This window comes from Brassica napus, chromosome A5 (assembly GCF_020379485.1).
Source record: "Brassica napus cultivar Da-Ae chromosome A5, Da-Ae, whole genome shotgun sequence".
In the NCBI taxonomy this organism is placed as follows: domain Eukaryota; kingdom Viridiplantae; phylum Streptophyta; class Magnoliopsida; order Brassicales; family Brassicaceae; genus Brassica; species Brassica napus.
In genome coordinates, this window is record NC_063438.1 from 23439834 (window position 1) to 23459643 (window position 19810).

Consider the following 19810-nt stretch of genomic DNA (forward strand, 5'->3'; position numbering starts at 1 on the left):
GTCTTGCACATCTATATAGGCATCTTTCACTAATTACAACATTATTATTGATGATGCCGACCGTGTCAAAACTAATTTGGTCCTTACATTTTGCCCCTCAAGACACGATAGAAAGACTTACTTTTATTTTTTTGTATAGAGACTTGCTTAGGTCCCACGTTGGAAAAATATTTAGTTTTTCGTCCATTGGACCCAGTTTCACTTCTACCAATAGCGTTTTCTTTGTCGCCTTGTCGGCCTGCCAATGCGTTAGAGAGAGAGGCATCGATATACATAGAAAGATAGATGCATAAGAAGATTAATGTGAAATTATTTTAGCATACTGATAATTAACTGATTGCTACTGTAAGTCATATGAATGACTTTAGATGAAGTCATGAAACTGGTCTTCTTAGATAAATTTACATTCGAATTGACGTTGTATAATCAGAAGTGAATAGATTTTTCTTTAAAAAAACTGAAACTGTTATTCTTTTTTACTATCTCTTTTACTTGGAGTAAATAAATAAATAGAAATAACGTATACTTGAAGGCAAGCAACTAAATAAATAAAATGTATAACGTAAAAGTAGAAGATGCATATTATTGGTGTTAAAGCGTAAAAGGGTAAAAAGTGTGGCTAAATGCATCTTCATCTCTGCTCTATTTCTTCCTCTAAAACAAAGTAAAAATGAATATAAAGTAAAAAATGCTCCAATATCCAATTTCATATCTCATTTCATAATGAAATTTACTCAATAAATGGAGTAATCTATTTTTTGTTTGTTCATCACTCCATTATAGAGTGAGAAATAGAGTAGGTTTTAGAGCAATTTTACTCAATTTTTACTTTTACTCCATTTTGAAGAAAAAAATGAAGTTTTACGTTGGAGATGTTCTATGGCCGGAAAGAGATGAAGAAAGAGCCCAAAAACCAGTTTCTTAAAAATGTGTGTTGAGTTTCTTTTCTCCTCATTTTCATGAGGATCTATAAAAACAATAAACTACAAAACTAAGGCTGGGCAAAAAACCCGGATCCAAAGAACCAAACCGAACCTGATCCAAAAAAAAAAGTAATACCGAACCCGAATCGAAATTAATTAAATATCTGAATGAATTTAAAATTTTGGTATCTAAAAAACCGAACCGAACCTGACCAGAACCGAAGTATCTCGGGTACCCGAATGTAACGGAAATATGTTAATATACCTAAATATATTACTTATGTTTAGATTTAATATATATTAAAAACATTCAAAATATATAAGATACTTTTAAGTTGTCTAAAATACTTAAAAATATACATAAATAGTCAAAAGTAAATGTCTAAAAGAGCTAAAATATATTCAAAACACCAAAATACTTGAAATATCTATTGATTTTCTATTCAAATATTCAAATCAAACCAATTTATATGTTAATTTTATGTATTTTGACATACAATATACAAATTTATATGTAATACATGATTTTGTTTAATATATTTTGAAAACAATTAAGTATATAATGAATATTTAAAAAATTTAAAATAATTTAAATGAGTTATCCGAACCCGAACCGAAATTTAGAAATACTCGAATGGGGCTGAAATTTTTAAACCCTAAAACTCAAAACACGAATAGATCCGAACCGAACCCGAATAGGTATCTGAACGCCCATCCCTATACAAAACCATTAAATAGTGTTTTTTATCACAAATTATTCAATAGTCTTTTTCTCAAGAATATGCAATATGTTGGGTTTGAACAAAAATATTGACACTATGTCACTATGATGCCACCGGCCCAAAATCATTATGCTACATGTTATGTCTTCGTCAACTATTCAATAGCTTACAAAGCCTTGTTAAATTATTGAATAGTCACTTAAATTTTTGAATGCTAGAAATTTTAATATGGTTGTGATGATGAAAAAGAATACTGCTGTATGGTTCAGTCAGTTAGAAAACACACATAATTTTAGTTATATCATACTCCCTCTGTTTTTAAATGTAGGTTGTTTTATCAAAAATAGTTTGTTTCACAATATAAGTAGTTTATATATTTCAATGCACCTTTTTCATTTATTGGATATTGTGTGACCAATAAAATAATATTAAACTTTTTATAATTGGTTGAATTAATTGATTAAATGATATATTTTTTTAGATAACAACTTTCTAAATATTTGTGCTTTTAACTAAAACTACTTATAATTAAAAACAGAGGGAGTATATGAATTCAAGCATGATCCTTACATTCGGCAATAAATGAGTGTTGGTTTCATATGATGGTTGGGGTGAAACGTACCGCGTTTTAAGGGGCTTCAGTTTCGTGTATCAGCTCAAGCTATTGTTGATAAATAACATTGTAAGAATATTGAAGTCCAGAACATCTACACTAAGGCCAATAGATTAAGTATAACAGTAGTATTAAGCAAGATCACCTAACTTAATTAATTTCCGATAGGGCGCCTAAGGGCGGACTTCCATTAATTTGTTTGATCGTTAGTCTTGCACAAATGCGAAATAGCTACACTGTAAATAGCGCGTTCCCAACAAATTGTTATGGTTGGTAAAAATAATTAAATTTTACAAATTACAGGTGAAAATCAAATATGTTTGAAATTCTCATTTTTAATACAACATTACCATTATACGACAATATAAGCCCATTGTAAAACCCAGGCCAATACACGACACTAAAACTGGAAAAGAGGGATATAAAAATGGTGTAAATGAAATATCAACGGTAGGATTTAAGAACAGAGCCGCAAAAGCTGCAGACGATGGCTCTCCAAGATCTGCAATAAATAGGTATTAGACAAAACCTCGTTGAAGTCTTCATGTCAGCGATTCTTGCACCACGACCGCACCGAGAACACATTCCCGCCGCTGGTTTGCTTGCTTTCATCTTTCTCTTCTGGTCCACCAAGAAACAGAAACACACCATCCTCTATATCCTTCTTCAAATACAGAAATCAAAGACAGTGAATCTTGTAATCACACCGGTTTGTGATTAATCGGTCCTAACAAAAGTTGTTGGTGTTTCTTGATGATGCAGTTAGGTAGGAGATGTACAAAAAAAAGACGTGATATGGCTTTAGTGATGCACACGTGTTTGGCCTAGAAGTTAGTAATTAAGAGTACGCGTCGGGACATTATATTATATAGAGAATTGTATGATATTTTAACGAGTTTTTGACATGCGTACACATACGTACAACCTCCAACTCCTAACCGAATTCATCAATTTTATTTTATTATGTTTTTGTTCAGATTATTATTAATTCCTATTTCCAAGGAGTAATCAATTATCTCTATATATAGTTTTCGATTTTAACATATGATTGTGTAGCTTGAAATAAAAAGAGTTGCATACTTCAATAATGCCTCACTGGATTAATTTCTGTTGTTACGTGAAGGTGAAGGCACTAGACGTCACTGATGAATCAGTGGATTTTTGGCACGTGGCCGTGGGGAAATATAGTTGGAGGTTGAGTATGTTATTTGTTTGTCTTCCTTGCCGGAAATTAAATATGGGTCTTGAGGAAGATATAAATGGGCCTAAATATATTCAATATGCATTCTTTAAAAGTTGGGCTAGCTTACTGTAAGCCCAAAGTCTTAGTTTTCAGAAGATTTTTCCAAGATTTCACCGAAGATGTAGGCGAAGATGTAATTTCAAGGTTATGAATGGTTACATCGTTCAAAGTCAACGGATTGAGCATATAATAAAACGACAGAACAAATATGTAATCTGTATGTTTTGTAGGCTCTGCCCTACACTATAATAATTAGGAACATAATCATGTACTAACATGCACGATTGATAAAAATAAAATGATCACTTATACTCTGCAGAACATCATAATGCTCTTGAAGCAAAATTATCACAACTCACAAGTAGTTATGTACTTATGTGCAAGACTAATCAAAACAGATTGGTAACTTATATACTTGTATTTGACTATGGATAATTCTGACGTCGAGACAAGAAAGTGTTAGGTAATAATAATTTATATACAAATGACAGACAAATGATAAAATAAGTCGAGAGATAGTAAAGCTACAAGTCAACGACGTGTTAGGTCGCGCTGCGTGCGTCTACCAACTAATCAGGTTGCTACTTCGTTAACTATTCTCTTGAAGACTTTTTAGATTATTTCTAATGCTGTTTAGAGATTGACGGATATTATTTATTTATTTAAAACTTACAAAGTTACAATATTATAGCGCCGGTACAAAATTTTTAGTAATCTCCTACGCTTTGACAAAAAGATAATAGGGTTTAGTCTCGATTCCAATTTCATATTCTTTTTTATCCTTGAGCACAAAAAGGTGCATGTTTTTTTGGGGTCGATGTTAAATGGTGCGATATGAAAACTATAGTTCTGGAAATTGTTATCCCTAAATATAAAAAGAGTATTCTTTTCGGTCTAGATAATGCTGCACATTATATACAAAATTACAGAGAAAAGAAATGTCATTGACATTTTGAAAAGATTTAAGAAAAAAAATAGACCAAAGAAAAAAGATTTAAGAAATGAACTTCACTAGGATACGAGGCATCTCGCATATGTGAACACAGAACACCGACACTTCGTCAATGGTCGATCTTTTTATTTAAATATTCTTAGTATTTCACCGCACTCCAGGATTAGTCCCAAGTCCCCCCACACACCGCCGAACTATTTTCTCTTCAGAAAATTAACTTGAATTTCAACTGCTAAAACATTTTAATTATTCGATCTATTCTGGCAACCTGGTTGGCGAAAACAAGAATATGCAAAAAAGAAAAGAAAAAAGACGCATCATGCACGTAATATAACTTATTTTTTAATGAATCATGAAGCATTACGTACGTTAGATTCGAGTTTATTATGGGCTTCCAACTCAAAACTAATTGACAATTAGTAGATCGGCTCTAATCCTTTATATATTACTTAATGTCCCACTGATTTTTCAATGTGAGATACATATCCTTAGTTCCCCTCCTCGAGATGATGGTTCTTATCGGCCAGAAATCTAGGAAACTTTTTTTTAAGACAGTTATACTCGGTCGAGCGAGTCAATTACGCCATATATATCCGGTCGGATAGAGTTAATATTAATTAGGGATTTAACTTATTAAGATCTGGACTCTGATACCATGTTAGATTCGGGTTTATTATGGGTTTCCAACTCAAAACCAATTGGCAATTAGTAAATTAGCCCTAACCCTTTATATATTACTTAATGTCCCACTGATTTTCCAATGTGAAATACATATCTCTTAATAACGTATGATATCTATAGTTTGACGTAAACCTTTATAATAATACGGTAATTAACTTCTTCTAAACTTATTTTCATGGACTCCGTTGGTTTATCCCGCTTGTGCTAGCTTGGCTCAGCTGCTCTATAGCAGTTTGATTACTACGTCTGCGTGCATAATTTGTAATTCATATGAAGATCGCTGAGAGAATTTAAACCTGTTTTCGCCAAATCAACCATACCAGTTTTAGTCTTGTTAGTTATCACGGTAATCGACAATGATCTAGAGAAACTTAAACGTCTCTTGAACTCTCGTTAGCTATCACCTAAATAAACAATGACAAATGTAAATGTAAAATGATCGGCTTTGCCTAATGCAGCATCCCATGTTGCTGACGATATATTTAGCTAAAGTTTCAATAGTGGGCACTGATACGTGTGATAATAACAGTACGTACAAAGGTCCATACCGCAATTGTATTTATAGTAGATTTCATTGCCCCTTTTTGTTGATTTATATTTGTATTTTTTTTTTATGAAAAGATAACGCTGTAGCAAGTAGGAATGTAAACTTTAGACTATAGTGTTTGTTATTCAAAAAGAGCATTTAATAAAGCCAGTGGGGTAATGCTTCCCCTTCTGTTTCCCATACTCATATTACGTTTGCTTACTATTCGTCCAACAATTGGACCCCATATTTTAAGTTTAATTTTCTCCCTTCTTTTGCATAATATATTCTCTAAGTGTGAATAATCAGCGGGAAGCATGTTTAAAAGTACTCGCAAAATGATTTTCGTCAAACCATAGGACCCCAATTTTAAAAGTTTAATACCTTCTTTTGCATAATATTAGTATATGTTATGTGTGAATAATCAGCGGGAAGCATGTTTAAAAACACTCACCAGTGATGATATATCTACTTTGTATCCTTTTAAGACAATTAGTGCGTTGTTGATAATTACATCAAGATAAAAAAATATAAACATACTTTTGGATGGGTCTATTTTGAGTTCGGTTCCAACTTACCCTTTGGATAAGAAAGGATCGAATATTACCATAATTTTCAGTATTTAAAATTTGCTTCGTATTTTATGGATATCTAATTTTCCGATTTGATTTGTTTCGAAAAAAATACAGATATCCAAGAAAGTTAGAGATATTTGAGAATATTTATGGATATTTCATTCACTTTATTTAATACAAACAATTTTAGAAAAACAAGTTTATTTTTAAACAATATCTTTTACATAATATAAAATAAAAATAAAAATAGTGAAACTATATATTTCATAAGTTTTTAAAAATTAAATTATTTTATAAAATATAAAAAGTTTAGAAAAATTGTAGTTTTTATAAATATTTTATATTCCTTTCTTAATTTAATAATTTTATAAGTATTTTATTAATAAAATATATGTTAATTAATAATTATATAAAGTTATACATTTGAAATTTTAAATTTAATTATACATATACATCTATTTGTATTAAATTTGGAGCGAATAAGATATCCAACTTTATTTTTTTAATATTTATGATTTGTCTTGTTTTTAGATATTAATCTTTAATACTTGATTTGCTTTGAAAACTTACAGATATCCGTATTTTTTCGGATTGGATCGAAACAAATGACGAATCAAATCAAAACTAATAGATAAAACGCCCATCCCTACCTTTGGGTAATCTTGGTTTTGAACCCTACATTCGGGTAATCTTGGTTTTAAAACATTTGAAACGAGAATAAGGTTTGTTCAATGTACAAAATTCGTTGATGACCCGGTCTGAAACTGAATCAATCTGTCGTATCAGCGATATTATCATATGATCTTTCCTGGTCTGTGTTATTAAAAGGGCATGTGGAAAAAAGATGAAATGGAAAAAGAATCTCTTGTTGCTGTCTGATCGTAATAACAAGGGGTCTTTTCACGTAACAATGCCACGATTAACGGAGAATCAAATATTGAAAAATCACACGTGTTGACCGGTAAGTGATGAGAGTGCCAGATGTATGGTTATTTTTGATGATTGAAACTTACCACTGATTCTGATCAAAATCTCACGAATGGATGTTCTCTAATAGAAAGTTTTTGTAAGATCGTGAACAGTCTATCTAACACTGTCACATTCTCATATTATCCATTTTCCATAAGTTATTGCATCACTTCACAAAATGTATAATACTAATAGCATGTGGCGGAAAGTGTTCGAAGATAGTACGTATCATTTTGTCTGTTTTAGTACTTCAAAAAATATAAAAATTTATATCTATAACATTGTTATTAGGGTTTTCTGTTTAGACTTATGAGTTTATTTGAAACACCCGTCCCTCCCCATTTCCAACCGGGGTTCCAGGGCGCGGGGTTTAGGACACACATGTCTACTTTTCCGACATCTTCGTGTGTCCCGTTTCTGGTCCCATGAGTTTCAGGTGCATTTCCTTCCTTACCGTCGGCATTTCCACTTATGGTTCTGCAAGAATGGAAGAGGGAAAAGAGGGGTGAGTATTAATACTCAGTGAAGCGATTCTAGACCAGTCTCCCCCATGAGCTTTTATACTGCTCAATGCGAAACGAGAACCGACTAGTCGCTACACACATTTCTTAACCAACTATTAAAGTTCATTTCACAAAAACAAGCAGTACAATGAACTAAGTCATCGCTCAATTCACACAATTCGGTTTATTATTTAAGACTCCATTCATCCTATAACTCTATGACCTACACAGCTCAAGCGGACCAACCCTCCCCTTTCTTGCTGCGTTCCTGTGAGGTCGCCTGCCCTGGTACACCCGGCATCCGGTTCCCTTGGATGTAGTCCATACCCCTTGCAGTGTATTACGACCCCTTCCCGCCAAGACTCGGCGTGACTCAATCTTACCGGCGCCTCTATTCTTACTTGCCGTTTTTGAACGCTACGGCCGCCGCGTTTTCCCATACTCCCCACCAGTCCCTCGGTGGTTCGTATTCCTTTTCTATTCATTTCCCATACTCCCCACCCGTTCCTCGGTGGTTCGTATTTCAATCATTTAACCTTTCCTTTTTCCTTATCATTTCCTTTTCCTTAAACTCTTAGACTCTTTCTTACTTTCCTTTTTAGACGCCACCCGTTCTCGGTGTCACACTCAATTCATTCAACAATCACTCATAGATTTTCTATTATTCATCTAACAGACCGGTTAACCGTTCTCTTAAGATCCTACGTTCATTTCTCTATAACCATCCTAGCTCTCAATCACGACCACAGGTCTTCAACCAATCAAACAATCAATCAATCATCAACTCCCGGACTGAGCGCGGTCCTTGCCTGGCCTGCGTCAATGTTCCACACTGACATATTCCGGGTATTCTCCTTAGACTCTCTGCATCAATGCTCGGAATCCTCCTTGGGCGTCCCCGCTTCCTCGTTGGTACACTGTCCTCCATCCGGATCGGTCCCGGACCTTCCCTGGTCGACCCCGTCTTCCTGGGGCGCCCTCGGCCCCTTGTGGGCGGCATCATGTCCACTTTCGGTGCAAACTGGAAAGTACCCTGACCCTGGTACAATCGCCTGTACTCGGCTGCCCGCTGGAAATGGGGCATCAGAATCCGACGCCTCACGGTCGTCTCCTGGATGGGGGCGTTCGGCGGCTCCACGAACTCCACTTCCTCTTCGTCTGGGAAGAATGCAGGTACCACATCGCCCCAAGCGTCACGGTAGGGCTTGCGGGCGTAAGCCCTTGTCCCCTTTGGTCCATAGCGCATGCGTCTTTCTCCGAGCTCGTGATGCACTGGTGAAGACATCCTGCAGCGTAAAAACAAAGACCTGATCAGAACATAGTAGTAGTCATGCATAGATGGCAGTTTTCAATCAATTCTCAAACTAGCGCTGCTTGAACAGACAATATTCCCGGTGTGGTTCTTATCATCCCTTTTTGCCCCAAGATGATCTTTTTTTTTTACAGTCACCCCTTTTTCCCTAAGAAGATCCCATATCCTTATTAGCATTCTGCATTCTGTTCCATGATGACTCTCCATCATCCTTTTTACCCCAAGATGATCCTCCATCATCCTTTTTACCCCAGGATGATCCTCCATCGTCTTTTTTTTTTTTACCCCAAGATGATCCTCAGCCTAGTCCCCATAATCTGAAATCGGTTTTCTCCCACTGTCTCGTCCGTCCGCCCTTGGCCGCCCCGGTTTGCTCCTTCCGCGTCGGCGGGCCCACGCCCTGGTGGTGGGACCCACGCCCATGTTTCTTTTTTTTTTTTTTTTTTTTTTTTTTTACTGGGAACAAGCTTCACTGTGATATCTGAATGCCCGAAGTCCCTTTTTTTGCAGGGTTTAATCCTTCCATGAAGCTGCGCACGCCTCGGCCTTGCATCCGTCTCTCCTTCCCAGGCCTCCCCGGCCCGGTGTGGGGCGGTGTCGTCCGCGAGACGCTTCCCTCCAGCTCGAATGTCCGGCTTTCCATTCTCCCTTAACTTGACGTGCTAGGCGACTAATCCCTCTGTATACTTGCCTTACAACTCCTTGTTACCCATCCCTGAACCTCTGAGACTCCATTACACCGCGGTACGAGGACTTTTTGTTGATCGGATCTTTGCAGGAGACTCTGAGTTGTTCGGATTCTCCTTCAACATGAGCTAAGACGGTCAATCAGAACCATAAAGGAAAATGGGCAATTTCGGAAATGCTGATCACTTAAGTTAGTATTAAGGGACCTTAACCTGGCTCTGATACCAATTGAAACACCCGTCCCTCCCCATTTCCAACCGGGGTTCCAGGGCGCGGGGTTTAGGACACACATGTCTACTTTTCCGACATCTCCGTGTGTCCCGTTTCTGGTCCCATGAGTTTCAGGTGCATTTCCTTCCTTACCGTCGGCATTTCCACTTATGGTTCTGCAAGAATGGAAGAGGGAAAAGAGGGGTGAGTATTAATACTCAGTGAAGCGATTCTAGACCAGTCTCCCCCATGAGCTTTTATACTGCTCAATGCGAAACGAGAACCGACTAGTCACTACACACATTTCTTAACCAACTATTAAAGTTCATTTCACAAAAACAAGCAGTACAATGAACTCAGTCATCGCTCAATTCACACAATTCGGTTTATTATTTAAGACTCCATTCATCCTATAACTCTAGGACCTACACAGCTCAAGCGGACCAACCCTCCCCTTTCTTGCTGCGTTCCTGTGAGGTCGCCTGCCCTGGTACAGCCGGCATCCGGTTCCCTTGGATGTAGTCCATACCCCTTGCAGTGTATTACGACCCCTTCCCGCCAAGACTCGGCGTGACTCAATCTTACCGGCGCCTCTATTCTTACTTGCCGTTTTTGAACGCTACGGCCGCCGCGTTTTCCCATACTCCCCACCAGTCCCTCGGTGGTTCGTATTCCTTTTCTATTCATTTCCCATACTCCCCACCCGTTCCTCGGTGGTTCGTATTTCAATCATTTAACCTTTCCTTTTTCCTTATCATTTCCTTTTCCTTAAACCCTTAGACTCTTTCTTACTTTCCTTTTTAGACGCCACCCATTCTCGGTGTCACACTCAATTCATTCAACAATCACTCATAGATTTTCTATCATTCATCTAACAGACCGGTTAACCGTTCTCTTAAGATCCTACGTTCATTTCTCTATAACCATCCTAGCTCTCAATCACGACCACAGGTCTTCAACCAATCAAACAATCAATCAATCATCAACACATAGTTTATTTAGAATCTTAAATCAGTATGAGAGTTGTAATGCAATATGATCTATCAACCTAACAACAAACAGGATCTAATCAATCCTAGCAACCCATTCAACAATATAAAAGAACACAGAACAGATCTGGGTAGAACACCTCACCTTAGCCTAGATCTGGATGGATCTGAGATGCAAGAGAGGTGAGATCTGAGATCGACGACGCCACACGGTTACCCCCACCACTCGCGGCTGCTCACGGCGAGGAGAGAGAGAGTCGTCCGAGAGAGAGAAAGAGGCGCGGCGAGGAGAGAGAGAGAAGATTCGCGGCGAAGAGAGAGAAAGAGAGGAGAGGCGGCGCAAGGAGAGAGAAGGAAGGAGACGACGGCTAGGGTTTCTGATCTCCGGGACTTCTCTGCAGGGCTTCGCTTCTAAATTTGTGATGGAAGGCTAAGGGTGGAGGCTTGCTTTTATAGGGGAAGCAAGGAACCCTAGGGTTTTTGATCCAAATGGGCCGCAGAGCGGGCCTGTCCACAAAAAAGTTTTTGGACTTGGGTTTTGGGGTGTTACAATTCTCCCCCTGTTAATCGGAATTCGCCCCGAATTCCAATCTTCAGGCTTTAAACCTTAACATCCAAAACCCGAGGGGAGTTTTCAAACACAATCAAGGGAAGCACGAAATGACATCCTACTTGCTCAAGATCATTTAAAACCAACAATGAATTTAATAAATGAAATGGAGTAGGACTACAATAAAAAGATAGGTCTCAAGGTATCGCCAAAATCCGCGAATACCCTTATAACAAGAAAGGAAAAGCTAAAACCAAAGAAGAAAAACCATGTCCTACTCCTACTAGCTGACTCTGGAATCACGGCTAGCCACTTTGAACTGGAGACTTCTGCTCCCCTTCCGTCTTAGGACCAGCCACACGGCCACTCCCCGTCGATGACGCCGGCTCCTCTTCCCATGCTGAGTCCTCCGATGGATCCTCCTCCACCTCTACGTCCTCCTCAGAGCTCGAGATGGCGACGACCCGACGAGCAAGTGTCCGTTCCGCCTCCATTGCCTGACCGGCCATCCGGTTCACCAAGGCGAATTCCCATGGTTCCAACACACCAATCAGCTTGCCCCGAATCTCCTCGCGGAGTCCTGCCGTATACCACCGGCACCAATCCTCCGCTGACTTGGGCTTGCATCTTTTGGCTGACTCCAGGAATTCCTCTGTGTACTCCCGGACTGAGCGCGGTCCTTGCCTGGCCTGCGTCAATGTTCCACACTGACATATTCCGGGTATTCTCCTCAGACTCTCTGCATCAATGCTCGGAATCCTCCTTGGGCGTCCCCGCTTCCTCGTTGGTACACTGTCCTCCATCCGGATCGGTCCCGGACCTTCCCTGGTCGACCCCGTCTTCCTGGGGCGCCCTCGGCCCCTTGTGGGCGGCGTCATGTCCACTTTCGGTGCAAACTGGAAAGTACCCTGACCCTGGTACAATCGCCTGTACTCGGCTGCCCGCTGGAAATGGGGCATCAGAATCCGACGCCTCACGGTCGTCTCCTGGATGGGGGCGTTCGGCGGCTCCACGAACTCCACTTCCTCTTCGTCTGGGAAGAATGCAGGTACCACATCGCCCCAAGCGTCACGGTAGGGCTTGCGGGCGTAAGCCCTTGTCCCCTTTGGTCCATAGCGCATGCGTCTTTCTCCGAGCTCGTGATGCACTGGTGAAGACATCCTGCAGCGTAAAAACAAAGACCTGATCAGAACATAGTAGTAGTCATGCATAGATGGCAGTTTTCAATCAATTCTCAAACTAGCGCTGCTTGAACAGACAATATTCCCGGTGTGGTTCTTATCATCCCTTTTTGCCCCAAGATGATCTTTTTTTTTACAGTCACCCCTTTTTCCCTAAGAAGATCCCATATCCTTATTAGCATTCTGCATTCTGTTCCATGATGACTCTCATCATCCTTTTTACCCCAAGATGATCCTCCATCATCCTTTTTACCCCAGGATGATCCTCCATCGTCTTTTTTTTTTTACCCCAAGATGATCCTCAGCCTAGTCCCCATAATCTGAAATCGGTTTTCTCCCACTGTCTCGTCCGTCCGCCCTTGGCCGCCCCGGTTTGCTCCTTCCGCGTCGGCGGGCCCACGCCCTGGTGGTGGGACCCACGCCCATGTTTCTTTTTTTTTTTTTTTTTTTTTTTTTTTTTTTTTTACTGGGAACAAGCTTCACTGTGATATCTGAATGCCCGAAGTCCCTTTCTTTGCAGGGTTTAATCCTTCCATGAAGCTGCGCACGCCTCGGCCTTGCATCCGTCTCTCCTTCCCAGGCCTCCCCGGCCCGGTGTGGGGCGGTGTCGTCCGCGAGACGCTTCCCTCCAGCTCGAATGTCCGGCTTTCCATTCCCCCTTAACTTGACGTGCTAGGCGACTAATCCCTCTGTATACTTGCCTTACAACTCCTTGTTACCCATCCCTGAACCTCTGAGACTCCATTACACCGCGGTACGAGGACTTTTTGTTGATCGGATCTTTGCCGGAGACTCTGAGTTGTTCGGATTCTCCTTCAACATGAGCTAAGACGGTCAATCAGAACCATAAAGGAAAATGGGCAATTTCGGAAATGCTGATCCCTTAAGTTAGTATTAAGGGACCTTAACCTGGCTCTGATACCAATTGAAACACCCGTCCCTCCCCATTTCCAACCGGGGTTCCAGGGCGCGGGGTTTAGGACACACATGTCTACTTTTTCGACATCTCCGTGTGTCCCGTTTCTGGTCCCATGAGTTTCAGGTGCATTTCCTTCCTTACCGTCGGCATTTCCACTTATGGTTCTGCAAGAATGGAAGAGGGAAAAGAGGGGTGAGTATTAATACTCAGTGAAGCGATTCTAGACCAGTCTCCCCCATGAGCTTTTATACTGCTCAATGCGAAACGAGAACCGACTAGTCGCTACACACATTTCTTAACCAACTATTAAAGTTCATTTCACAAAAACAAGCAGTACAATGAACTCAGTCATCGCTCAATTCACACAATTCGGTTTATTATTTAAGACTCCATTCATCCTATAACTCTAGGACCTACACAGCTCAAGCGGACCAACCCTCCCCTTTCTTGCTGCGTTCCTGTGAGGTCGCCTGCCCTGGTACACCCGGCATCCGGTTCCCTTGGATGTAGTCCATACCCCTTGCAGTGTATTACGACCCCTTCCCGCCAAGACTCGGCGTGACTCAATCTTACCGGCGCCTCTATTCTTACTTGCCGTTTTTGAACGCTACGACCGCCGCGTTTTCCCATACTCCCCACCAGTCCCTCGGTGGTTCGTATTCCTTTTCTATTCATTTCCCATACTCCCCACCCGTTCCTCGGTGGTTCGTATTTCAATCATTTAACCTTTCCTTTTTCCTTATCATTTCCTTTTCCTTAAACCCTTAGACTCTTTCTTACTTTCCTTTTTAGACGCCACCCGTTCTCGGTGTCACACTCAATTCATTCAACAATCACTCATAGATTTTCTATCATTCATCTAACAGACCGGTTAACCGTTCTCTTAAGATCCTACGTTCATTTCTCTATAACCATCCTAGCTCTCAATCACGACCACAGGTCTTCAACCAATCAAACAATCAATCAATCATCAACACCCACTTTATTTAGAATCTTAAATCAGTATGAGAGTTGTAATGCAATATGATCTATCAACCTAACAACAAACATGATCTAATCAATCCTAGCAACCCATTCAACAATATAAAAGAACATAGAACAGATCTGGGTAGAACACCTCACCTTAGCCTAGATCTGGATGGATCTGAGATGCAAGAGAGGTGAGATCTGAGATCGACGACGCCACACGGTTACCCCCACCACTCGCGGCTGCTCACGGCGAGGAGAGAGAGAGTCGTCCGAGAGAGAGAAAGAGGCGCGGCAAGGAGAGAGAGAGAAGAGTCGCGGCGAAGAGAGAGAAAGAGAGGAGAGGCGGCGCAGGGAGAGAGAAGGAAGGAGACGACGGCTAGGGTTTCTGATCTCCGGGACTTCTCTGCAGGGCTTCGCTTCTAAATTTGTGATGGAAGGCTAAGGGTGGAGGCTTGCTTTTATAGGGGAAGCAAGGAACCCTAGAGTTTTTAATCCAAATGGGCCGCAGAGCGGGCCTGTCCACAAAAAAGTTTTTGGACTTGGGTTTTGGGACGTTACATTATTCCTTCTATATTTGTATTGTAGTCTGTAGACTGTATATTCATACTAGGGATTAACCCGGGCTACGCCCGGGATTTTTATTTTTTTTTAATTTAAGTTGTTAAATTATTTATATTTAGTTTATGATATATATTTATATAAATGTTAAGATGCATGTCATAATTAAAATTTATTTTTAAATTTTAACACGTTAAAGTAACATATTTTTTACTGTTTAAATATTTTTTGTAATTTTGTTGGCTATCTAGTTATCATATTTAGCAAAACTATCTGTTGAGTATTTGAATAAATGTTTTAGATATTTAATTAAACTGCAGAGTATTTTCGGTTCGACCACATGCTCAACAATCTATCGATCCGTAAAAAGATGGACGATCTCCTTGGCCAGGTAAGTAAAATTTTAGCAAAATATCTTTGATTTTCAAATATTAAGTATATAACTATTCTTTTGAATATTGTTTTTTAATTGTATTTTTTGATTAAATTATTGTATTATAATGTTTATGTAAATATTTTTTGTGATGTTTGAATTTGTGTTGTTCGTATACTTAACCTAGATGATATTGATGTTTAACAATTTATTGTTGTCCGGAAATAGAAAATAATGATATATCAAAAAGTATCTAATACTTGTTAAATGATAGTATAATGTAAATTACATCCATTATTTGAAAATAACCATTTGTTGTTTTTATTTTTTTTAAATCAGAAATTATTTTTATTTAAAAACATTATTCATATATAATATATTAGTTTAAGTTTGAAAGATTAATCTATATATATAAATTATGTATATTTAAAAAAAAATTTAAGATATTATATATTGAGTAACTGAATAAAAGCTGAATTTCTTATCTTGAAAATCAAATATTTATATTTTTGTCTTCATGTTGTACTCATATTTATAACTCAGTATGTTTTTTAAAAAACTTAGTTTTAAGTAATAAACGAATTTAATAAATTAAATTCATCCCCTATATGTTCTGTAAACTATATTTGAAAACTCTCTAAAATTATATTTTAAGCATAATATTACTATTATTTAATTTAAGTTATTTTAAGCATAATATATGCTAAACCAACTTAAATTATATTTACAATAGGACCATCCTAAACCGGTTAATAAACCAAAAACAATACTAAACCAACATGAACCAATACCTGATTCAGCGAGGAAGGAAGTGTTTCGGGATAAACGCTTGAATGATTATTAACTGTAATGGTTTGATCATGAAAGAGCTAGTACGAATATTAACAATAAAATTATGGATTAGATTAATTTAAATTTGTAAGAATACCTTTGAGTCTATGAAAAGCAATTCAATTCCCATGAATAAGTTTGGTTTTTGAAAGTTGCGGGTTTCCCAACAATGAATCCACCTAACAAAAAGTTTGTTGTTATAAAAAATCTCTTTCAAGGTCATTAAAGGTTTTTGGGATGGCAAGAGTTGATGGTAGAACCATTTTTTTGCTCGAGTGCTTTGAAGTTTTCCTTGATAGTGTGAGGTTGATGGAATAATGAGTTTTATAGGGACTTTCTTGATGTAAAACTATACATTTTTAATTTTTTTTTGTTTAATGAGGTATTTTCATTTTTATATAATTTACTACCATTTTAAGATAGATGTACATTTTAAGATCGATGTTTAAATCTTAATGTACTTTTTCCATTTTTTAAAATGTTTATTTCCATTTCTTATATTTTTTATTTACGTAATATCTATATTTTATATTTTAAAATAGATATTTAAATCTTAATGTACTTTTTCCTTTTTTTAAATTGTGTATTTACTTTTATCATATATTTTACATTTTAAGATAGATGTTTAATGCTTAATGAACTTTTTCCATTTTTTAAAAAATTGTGTATTTACTTATTATTATAGATATAATTCATATATTATATATTTATATTATTTAATTATTATTTATTTTCCTGTATATGTATTTCCATTTCTTGTACTTTTTATTTACTTAATATCTCTATTTTACATTTTAAGATAGATGTTTAAATCTTAATGTAGGTTTTCCCTTTTTTTAAATTGTATATTTCCATTTGTTATACTTTCTATTTACGTAATATCTATATTTTCAATTTTAAGATATATTTTTAAATCTTAATGTAATTTTCCATTTTTTAAATTGGGTATTTTCTTATATTATATATTTACTTATTATTTATTTTTCTTTATATTGTGTATTTCTATTTCTTATACTTTCTATTTACTAATAATTTTATAATTTAAGATAGATTTACATTTTAAGATAGATGTTTAAATACTAATGTACTTTTTCCATTTTTTAAATTGTGTATTTCCTTTTCTTATACTTTCTATTTGCGTAATATCTATATTTTATATTTGAAGATAGATGTTTAAATCTTAATATACTTTTTCCATTGTTTTTAAGTTGTGTATTTTTTTTTCTTATACTTTCTATTTACTTAATATCTATATTTTACATTTTAAGATTGATGTTTAATATTTAATGTACTCTTTCCATTTTTTAAAAATTGTGCATGTACTTATTATTGTATATATAATTCGTATATTTATATATTTATAAAATTTACTTATTATTTATTTTTCTATATATTGAGTATTTTCTCTTTCTTATACTTTATATTTAGTTAATATCTATATTTTATATTTTAAGATAGATGTTTAAATCTTAATGTATTTTTACATTTTTAATGTAAAACGGCAATGTTTAATAGAAGAAGTTGGACAAATAGTCAAATAGTTATATTTATGTTTTTTTTCTTTTTTTATAAAATGGTAATGTTACATTATGGAGATAAGCCGCTTTTTTTTAGTGAAAAATGAAAATCTTACATATGTTTAATGTAGTTTTTCTATTTTTTTTATGTTGTATGTTTACATATTATTGTTATTTTTAAATGTAAAATGGTAATATTACATATTTTTAATGTAGTATTTTCATTTTTTTTATGTTGTATGTTTATATATTATTTATTCTTTTCGAAATTATATATAATGTTTTTTTTACAAAATAGTAATTTTACATTATGGAGATAAACCGTCTCTTTTTAGTGAAAAATGGTAATCTTACATATGTTTAATGTAGTTTTTCTATTTTTATGTTGTATGCTTACATATTATTATTTTTTAAATTAAAAATGTAAAATGGTAATCTTACATATGTTTAATGTAGTATTTCCATTTTTTATGTTGTATGTTTACATATATTTATTATTTTCGAAATTATATATAATGTTTTTTGTTTTTTTTATAAAATGGTAATGTTACATTATGGAGATAAGCCGTCTTTTTTTCAAGTGAAAAATGGTAATCTTACATATGTTTAATGTAGTTTTTCTATTTTTTATGATGTATGTTTACATATTATTTATAATTTGCAAAATTAGTAATATTAAAGTGTAAAACTATATTTTATGCCACGTGTCATCTTTTGAGAGAAGTTTTTTTTGCTGATGTGGACGCTCTATGGAGCCTCAAAAGGTTTCTTTTATTAGTAAGGATTTTTATGTTGTATGTTTACATATTATTTTTTTTAAATTAAAAATGTAAAATGGTAATCTTACATATGTTTAATGTAGTATTTCCATTTTTATGTTGTATGTTTACATATATTTATTATTTTCGAAATTATATATAATGTTTTTTTTTTTATAAAATGGTAATGTTACATTATGGAGATAAGCCATCTTTTTTCAAGTGAAAAATGGTAATCTTACTTATGTTTAATATAGTTTTTCTATTTTTTATGATGTATGTTTACATATTATTTATAATTTGCGAAAATTAGTAATATTAAAGTGTAAAATTATATTTTATGCCACGTGTCATCTTTTGAGAGAAGTTTTTTTTTGCTGATGTGGACGCTCTATGGAGCCTCAAAATGTTCCTTTTATTAGTAAGGATTTTCAATAGACTAAATAATACCATGTAAACATATATAATATAGTTTCGATTATTAATCTATAAAACATTAAACATGTAATTCTGTCATTTTCCAACTATACTGATTTACAATATATTGTCAATAATGGAACAAAGGAAAGAATATCATCAACGGGTCAAAACATACTGTCTGGTTGTTTTGAAGTTTCGTTTGGTACGCATATTAACAGATCACTAACTAGCGAATAGACTTTTAACCTATGAAATTTATACTTTATTAGATCCTATTATCTATCTAATACCGAGACAGAACATTTAAATTTCAAAAAAAAAAGAACAAGAGTCCATGTGTAAAGAACAAGCGCGTTCGAGCTTTAAAATGAGAATCAGGGGAAGGAGACAAAGTTTGAAGTATGTATACATCTTCAAGATAATATATTTTTGTATTATAGAAATATCTCACCCTTATTAAATTGCAAGAATCCTGACAGAAATTAAAAAAGATTTGCGATAAGCCAGTGGAGCTACCAATCAGAGACGACGTGAGATTGGAATTCTAGTAGATATGTTTCTTATCATGCATGCACTTGTGTTCCAAGATTCCAGATCGACTGCTGCAATGTTCCTCCATAAAACTAATATCCAATCCTCTGAAAGCCCAGATCCATGGGTTGATTAGTAATAATAAAGTAAACTAGAATAAAAGAAAAAAATGGAAATGAGTGAAAACAAAACTAGCAGAAAAGAAAACAAGAAAAATAAATGGAAAATAGCTCAAAAAAGCATAAACATATTTACTTTAGCAAAATGTAGAGTAAACTTAGTATCTGATTGGAAAGCA

General features: G+C 35.9%; 1 protein-coding gene across 1 annotated transcript; it reads right to left on the minus strand.

The window, feature by feature from the left end:
• Positions 1-2501: 2501 nt before the first annotated feature.
• Positions 2502-3116, minus strand: BNAA05G24000D. The gene has a single exon (XM_013843561.3). The coding sequence runs from the start codon at positions 2907-2909 to the stop codon at positions 2703-2705; it is 207 nt and encodes a 68-aa protein (XP_013699015.1). The 5' UTR covers positions 2910-3116; the 3' UTR covers positions 2502-2702.
• Between the last annotated feature and the right edge of the window lie 16694 nt (positions 3117-19810).

Bases quoted from the DNA above. Each gene is read 5' to 3' on its own strand.
- BNAA05G24000D (XM_013843561.3), bottom strand. From the start codon at position 2,909: ATGGTGTGTTTCTGTTTCTTGGTGGACCAGAAGAGAAAGATGAAAGCA.